Source organism: Mobula birostris, chromosome 28 (assembly GCF_030028105.1).
Source record: "Mobula birostris isolate sMobBir1 chromosome 28, sMobBir1.hap1, whole genome shotgun sequence".
Taxonomy (NCBI): Eukaryota; Metazoa; Chordata; class Chondrichthyes; order Myliobatiformes; family Myliobatidae; genus Mobula; species Mobula birostris.
This window is the reverse complement of record NC_092397.1, coordinates 19,180,369-19,188,747: the sequence shown is the minus strand read 5'-3', so window position 1 is coordinate 19,188,747 and position 8,379 is coordinate 19,180,369. Positions and strand designations below refer to the sequence as shown.

Genomic DNA, 8,379 nt, shown 5'->3' with positions numbered 1-8,379 from the left:
ATGGGAGTGGGAGGAATGTTAAACACCAGGATTATAGAGGGAAGATGAAGCGGATATTCCAACCGCTCTTTAGCTCCTGTAAAAGTCACCACACATAAAACGTGCGCCATGTATTGCCTAAATGCTAGTACAATTCTCTCAGTGAAATCGTGAGTGGCTCTTAAAAGAGCCGTTGTGTTTCCGATCATCTCACTGGGGAGCTTTACTTGGAGCTGGTGTACTTGGTCACCGCCTTTGTCCCTTCGGAAACGGCGTGCTTGGCCAGCTCCCCGGGCAGCAGCAGGCGCACGGCGGTCTGGATCTCCCGTGAGGTGATGGTTGACCGCTTGTTGTAATGGGCCAGGCGGGAAGCCTCGCCCCCGATGCGCTCGAAGATGTCGTTGACGAATGAATTCATGATGCTCATGGCCTTGGAGGAGATGCCAGTATCGGGGTGAACCTGCTTCATCACTTTGTAGATGTAGATGGAGTAACTCTCCTTCCTCAGCCTCTTGCGCTTCTTCCCTGCCTTACCCGCTGGTTTGGGCAGAGTTTTCTTGGCGCCCTTCTTCGGAGCGGGTTTCGCTGTCTCAGGCATTTCAGCTGACCGCTTCAGAACCACAAATAAGCAAAACGGGCTCGGAGCACGAATTAAATAGGCAGCGCCCAGAGGTGTATGCTAATGAGGGATGGGATGCCTATGTTTCACAATGGCTATTTGAAGTAACGTTCATGCAGTAAGATAATTTGATTGGATAGCTAAAGGAACTCGTTCTGCACTACCCAGTGTTCGTTTTGGGTAACGCCGTGGACTGGGAACTGTCGCCGATGTGGTGAGTTGCTGCTGCCGGTTAATTCCGCAGGAAGGAAATCTAAAATACAAAATGGACCAACTACAGCGGCAGTATTCGGTCATTCGGCCCGTCGTATCTGCTAGAAAAGCAGATGGAATGAGGAAAACACACAGTTAATAGCCTAACGTCGGTGGTGGGGAAACTGCTGGAGTCAGTTATCAAGGATGTGATAACAACACATTTGGAAAGCGGTGAAATGATCGGACAAAGTCAGCATGGATTTGTGAAAAGAAAATCATGTCTGACGAATCTCATAGAATTTTTTGAGGATGTAACTGGTAGAGTGGATAGGGGAGAACCAGTAGATGTGGTATATTTGGATTTTCAGAAGGCTTTTGACAAGGTCCCACACAGGAGATTAGTGTGCAAACTTAAAGCACACGGTATTGGGGGTAAGGTATTGCTGTGAGTGGAGAGTTGGTTAGCAGACAGGAAGCAAAGAGTGGGATTAAACGGGACCTTTTCAGAATGGCAGGCGGTGACTAGTGGGGTACCGCAAGGCTCAGTGCTGGGACCCCAGTTGTTTACAATATATATTAATGACTTGGATGAGGGAATTAAATGCAGCATCTCCAAGTTTGCGGATGACACGAAGCTAGGTGGCAGTGTTAGCTGTGAGGAGGATGCTAAGAGGATGCAGGGCGACTTGGATAGGTTGGGTGAGTGGGCAAATTCATGGCAGATGCAATTTAATGTGGATAAATGTGAAGCTATCCACTTTGGTGGCAAAAATAGGAAAACAGATTATTATCTGAATGGTGGTCGATTAGGAAAAGGGGAGGTGCAACGTGACCTGGGTGTCATTATACACCAGTCATTGAAAGTGGGCATGCAGGTACAGCAGATGGTGAAAAAGGCGAATGGTATGCTGGCATTTATAGCGAGAGGATTTGAGTACAGGAGCAGGGAGGTACTACTGCAGTTGTACAAGGCCTTGGTGAGACCACACCTGGAGTATTGTGTGCAGTTTTGGTCCCCTAATCTGAGGAAAGACATCCTTGCCATAGAGGAGTACAAAGAAGGTTCACCAGATTGATTCCTGGGATGGCAGGACTTTCATATGAAGAAAGACTGGATGAACTAGGCTTGTACTCATTGGAATTTTAGAAGATTGAGGGGGGATCTGATTGAAACGTATAAGATCCTAAAGGGATTGGACAGGCTAGATGCAGGAAGATTGTTCCCGATGTTGGGGAAGTCCAGAACAAGGGGTCACAGTTTGAGGATAAAGAGGAAGCCTTTTAGGACCGAGATTAGGAAAAACTTCTTCACACAGAGTGGTGAATCTGTGGAATTCTCTGCCACAGGAAACCGTTGAGGCCAGTTCATTGGCTATATTTAAGAGGGAGTTAGACATGGCCCTTGTGGCTATGGGGGTCAGGGGGTATGGAGGGAAGGCTGGGGCGGTGTTCTGAGTTGGATGATCAGCCATGATCATAATAAATGGCGGTGCAGGCTCAAAGGGCCGAATGGCCTACTCCTGCACCTATTTTCTATGTTTCTATAATATGAAACGTTTATGTAATGAAACAGGACAGCAGGAGACCGAAGGTCAAATGGACCAGGTGAAAGATAAATTTACTGCAGCAGCATCATAAACACATAGTATCCACAATACAGTGCTCACAAGAACTAAACTGCTGTACAGAATTGTAAAAAGAGAAGAGAATTAGCAGTTAGTCCTGCCGAAGGTTCTCGGCCCAAAATGTCGACTGTACCTCTTTCCTAGAGATGCTGCCTGGCCTGCTGCCTTCACCAGCAACTTTGATGTGTGTTGCAGAGAATTTGAACGAGTCTCAAGACAGTCCACTGCAGTGTAAATTGATCAAAGTGGTGCTGTCTTGAGTTGGGGAGGAGCGTTGTTCGGGTTTGTTAAAGTACGTAATGTCTGTACATTATGTACAGGGTTCATTCTGTACCCGTCAGTCTCTGGTACAGTGTGAGAGTGTGGGGTTCATTCTGTACCTGTCAGTTTCTGGTACAGTGTGGGAGTTGGTACTTGGCACTGTGTCTTCCAGTCTCTCATGCAATGCAAATGTAGAAACTTCTTTCAGATTCATCCTCACACTTGAATTCTTTTTAGCTTTTTAAACAATATCACACAATGCGATGTGGCCACACATTTGTTGGAGGAACAACACCTTATGGGTGGCTTCCAACCTGACGGCATGAACATCGAACTCTCGCATTTCTGGTAATGCCTCCCACACCCCCCCCCTTCACCATTTCCCATCATCTTGCCCACCCACCATCTCCCTCTGGTGCTCCTCCCCCCTTTTCTTTCTTCCATGGCCTCCTGTCTCTTTCACTAATCAACTTCCCAGCCCCCTACAGGTTTCACCCGCACCTTATTTTCTCTCTCCCCTTCCCCACCTTTTAAATCTACTCCTCAGATTTTCTCCTAAGTACCGCCGAAGGGTTTTGTCCCAAAACAGTGGCTGTGTTTTTTTTCTATAGATGCTGCCTGACCCGCTGAGTTTGTTCAGCATTTGTGTGTGTGGCTTGATTTCCAGCAACTGTAGATTTTCTCCTGTTTGTGACACAATGCTGTACATCAGTGTCTCGGTGATGATGTATCTGGTTACGTTGTACTAATCTGAATGGACTTTGGAGCAGAGCATCCAGAGTAACAAGCCCAGACCATTCAACCCAACTCTGGTCTTGTGATAAATGTGTAACTTTCCTCGAGTTTCGGTGTGGGAAGGTTTGAATGGTGTCTATCGTGTAGCAAAATTTGAACTGATAGGATTGAGAATGATTTTGACTGTAGATATGTAACCAGTGTGTCCACAGTGATCAGTGATGGGACCTTTGTTTGATCAGATTAAAACACACATGGGCAGATCAGATCGCTGATGACACGAATGTTGGTATAGTTGTGGGTGGCGAGGAAGGTTGTCAAATGGACAGAAGTGGATATAGATCAATTGGAATCATGGATGGAGAAATGGGGGAAATGGATTTTAATCTGGACAAGTGTGAGGAGTTTTACAGGTAAAATGTCGTAAGAAACTCCACAGTAAATGGCAGCACCCTTAGGAGCACTAATACACGAGAGAACTTGATGTGTTTCTCTGTATTATCTTGCAAGTGTCACTAAAAGGAAGTAAACTGCTCTAAAGGTCACAGAGGGGGAGCAGTAAGAGGATTCAGTGGGGGGTGGGGTCACCGTAGGGTAATGTCATGGCTGGAAATGTGCGTAATTAATGACCACTGACATTCTGTTGTGTTTCTCTTTTAGAAGCTGGACTGCTGTTATGATGTAAGTATGTGAAGTTTTTTTTTTAAACTGCTTTATGTTTCTGTATTTGGAGGACAATAAATGAGTTGTTATGGTTTTCCTGAAACAGAAAATGCCTCATGCCATTTTATTTGTAAAAGTCTTCACACTGCAAGAATACCGCAGTGTCAATCTGCACCAAGAAAACCTGATCACATTCTCTTGAGGGTTAATGGCATTGCTGACTCTGAATTTACTGCCGTCGAATGCCAGCAGGGTCACAATCAGCAGAAACTCTCACAAAGCAGCTCTGTTTGTATTGTGTGCTTAGTAGGTCTGTGGGAGATACCCAGAATGTGAAGCTATAAGTAATGGAGAGAGACACACTGAGCCAAGTCACAGCTTGATGGGCAGAGAGGAAAACAGAGAATTTGATGTTGTGTCCTTATGCCTGAACTATGCCCAGTTAGAAGTGTTGTTCCTCCGGACAGTGTTCAGCCTCACTGTAACAGTGTGACATCAGACATCAACATGAAAACCAAAATAATCTCAGCTGAGATATATTCTTTTTCACCTGTTGATCTTCTTTGCAAACATTTTACAGGCAGAAAAGGCAAAGAATTTCTGTCTGAGAATCTCAAATGCAACAGCGTGTCACTTCTGCTGTGTCTGTCGGTTCCCCAGCATTTGAATGCTACCAATCACTGAATATGAAGGGAGAGATGGTTGAGAAGACAGCACACCAGAGTCCCAATACGTGGACTTGTCCATGGACTGACCTGATAAATGGCCATAGAGTTGATACCAGTGAGTTGGCGTTCACCGCCTCTCATTTTGGAAGGGATTCACCAGGCCACTGCACCTGCAGATACACCAGCAAGTTCACACGGGGAGAGGCCATTCACCTGCTCCATGGCAGACGGGATTCATTCAGTCACATGAGCTATTAAAACACCAGCCAGTTCACACCGGTGAGCAGCTAGACTTGGCTCTGTTGTCTCTGTCTCTCAGTATAGCTTCACACCTGTTCCAAGTGTGGGAGGAGATTCATTCAGTTCACCCACCGTGTGAGGCTCCAGTGAGTTTACAATTCATAGAGGACACACTTCTGTCCTGAGTCAGCAAAGAAATTTACTCAAGTCATCCCACCTGCTGAAACACCAGCAACTTCACATCAGGGAGGAAGTTATAATAAGCTGTATATGGGACTGTTAATGTCAGATTCCACAGATATTGTGGCTGGTCATCAGACCCAGGACTGAACCCTGGTCACTGAGCATTGAGGGGGTTCATCCCACCATCTTAAAATACACTGATGTTTAATATTGTGGATCTGTCATAGACAAATAGATCAATTTCATTTCAAATCCTGTGTCTCATGTGCTTCCTCCCTGTCACACTGATAATGAACAGTCGAGAGGCCACCCAGTCCAGCTGGTACCTGCTTGTGTTCCTATTGCACACCAGAGCTTTCAACCCCATCCCTGCCGTTCACCACTAACTCACCCTATAATGTTCAGGATGTAACTGGTCACCGGTCTGGGGATGAAGAGGTTTACCTTGAATTCACTCCACGACTTTCTGTAAACTGCAGAGGATTAATTTACTGTGGTTTTCTCCCAAATATTCCTCATCCCTCACAGCTCTGGACCAAGGCTGAAGTCTTGTGTTGTTAAAATCTTCCTGTCCCGCTCTGTTCATTGTTTTGTGTCATTTTCACTGATTTCGAAGGGCTGTGCCTCACATTGCCGGGCTGTTGCAATACAACACTCTCCTCTAAAGTACGACAGCAGAATGGTGGAGCAGAAACAAGAGGGGTCAGCACAAATGAGGGCTTTGGAGCTCCAGATGTGATGGAGGCTCGAGTTTACGTAGAGTAGAAGGAGGGAATCAGACCAGGAGGATGAGGCTGCAAATGAAAGTTCAGCAACATTTGGAAACTGATTGACTGAAAAAAGAGGTTTATGTTTGCAAAGTACTGGAGGGACTCAGTGCCCCCCAGCAGCATCTGTGCAGACAAATAAATAGTTGATATTATGGGCCAAGACACTTCATCCTATCTAGACTGTTTATTCCTCTGTTTAGCTGCTGCCTGACCTGCTGAGTTCCCGCAGTACTTTGTGTGTGTCACTTTACAGTTTATTCCCAGCATCTGCTGAACCTCGAGTTTCATATCCGCATTTCTAAATGAGTGAGACTGTGACAGTTGTCATACAAAATGCTTGTTGACATTGAGTAATAAACAGGAGAAAATCTGCAGATGCTGGAAATCCAAGGAACACACACAACATGCTGGAGAAACTCTGCAGGCCAGGCAGCATCTGTGGATAAAAGTACAGCTGACGTTTTGGGCCGAGATTCTTCAGCAGGACTGGAGAAAAAACAATGAGGAGTAAATTTTAAAGGTGGGGGAGGGGAGAGAGAAACACAAAGTGACAGATGGAACTGGGAGGGGGAGGGATGAAGTAAAGAGCTGGGAAGTTGTTTGGTGAAAGAGATACAGGGCTGGAGAAGGGGGAATCTGAAAGGAGAGAACAGAAGGCCATGGATGAAAGAAAAGGGGGGAGGAACACCAGAGGGAGGCAATGGGCAGGCAATGAGAGGTAAAGGGGGATTGGGAATGATGAGCGAGGGGGGGCATGACTGGAAGATCAAGAAGTCGATGTTCATGCCATCAGATTGGAGGCTGCCCAGACAGAATACAAGGTGTTGTTCCTCCTACCTGAGTGTGGCCTCATTGCAACAGTATACGAGGCCATGGATTGACGTCTCCATTGAGTATACTGTTTGTGGAAGCTTGCTGTGTTAAAGTAGCTGCGGAGTTTTCTGCATAAAATCATTGACTGATTTTGAAACATGTGGCGTGGAACCAGCACTTGCCCCTCAAATTAATCCAGTCTGTTAACAACAGCACATCACCTCCCTTTTCCAAAATATAATTCAACCACACTATCACCATCCATTCCGTAAGTTTACACAAATGGGACGTCAGTGATATTGGTCTATAACTAGAAGGATCCATCAGGGGTTTCCCAGGTTTTAGAATAGACACAATTGCCATTTTCCATGAGGAGGGAAGATGGCCTGAACTCCAATTATGATTCTAAAAATGTCATATTATCTCAAGAGGGTTGTTGACCATATGTTTAAACATGCAATAACATGTATCATCCTTTCCTGGAGCCATCTGACCTGTACTATAAATAGCTTTCTTAAATTCACACAAAGAAACTCTACATCACTAATACTATCATTGCTACAGCTGGTTTCCAACACATTAAGATATTCTTGTAAAACCTTATTGCTACATTGTTTAGTCTCTCCACCTATTTTGATTATGAATTGCAGCAAATGACCGAGCCAGGACTCAACCGTCTCTCCTTCAGGAACAATTGTATTACCTTCTTTAATCAATATTCGGAACCCTATGAATCCCACACCCCCATTTTCTTAGTCATCCCCCAAACATCTTCAAGTTTAATAGTCCTTCCAATACTTTCACAATATGACCTCCAGTAAATCTTTTTCACAAGCTTCATTACTTTCCTCACCACGGCCTGTGACCTGTTACACTTAATATGATTACGCGGAGAGTGATACTTCCTAACTTTCGGAAATGCCACGTTTCTCTCAGTAACTGCCTCTGCACACTCCTCCGTCCACCACGGTACAGCACTTTTTAAATTGAATCTCTGCCACCACTATTTGATGAATAATGTCACAACGTTTCTTTGCAGAAATCCACATCATCCTCACCATTCAGCCCAGACAGACGTTCAGCACATAAAACATTCAAACTTCTCCCAATTTGCTTTACCAGAGTTCCACCTCCTAAAAGTGGCCTCATGCCCCCCTATATAAATCCAAACCCAAGCTTATAAACATAGGAAAACGATCACTCCCCAATGCTTCATCTCCCATGACATCCCACTACTCACTGCAATGTTCAAAACGAAAGTTAAATTTACAGCATTTTCAGAACTATTATGAACATTAAATCTCGTACCTCTCCCACCATAAAGACTAACAGGATATGAAATATCTGAAACTCTTCTATAAACAAAATATTACCAATCTGAGAACAACCCCACAGTGAATTAACTATGTGTTAAAATCCCCACACCATACAACGCTTAGTGAGCTAGAGCTACGTATACTCTCCAACAAATCAATCGGAAGCTTTCCACAATGGTTATAATAATACACAAACACGAGGAAATCTGCAGATGCTGGAATTTCAAGCAACGCGCATAAAAGTTGCTGGTGAACGCAGCAGGCCAGGCAGCATCTCTAGGAAGAGGTACAGTCGACGTTATAATAATATAC

At 44.9% G+C, this 8,379-nt stretch overlaps 1 protein-coding gene across 1 annotated transcript; it reads right to left on the bottom strand.

The window, feature by feature from the left end:
- Positions 1-202: 202 nt before the first annotated feature.
- On the bottom strand, positions 203-577 carry LOC140188852 (histone H2B 1/2-like). Its single transcript, XM_072245507.1, has one exon. The coding sequence runs from the start codon at positions 575-577 to the stop codon at positions 203-205; it is 375 nt and encodes a 124-aa protein (XP_072101608.1).
- Positions 578-8,379: the final 7,802 nt, after the last annotated feature.

Coding starts and splice junctions, on each gene's coding strand:
- LOC140188852 (XM_072245507.1), bottom strand. CDS start 577: ATGCCTGAGACAGCGAAACCCGCTCCGAAGAAGGGCGCCAAGAAAACT.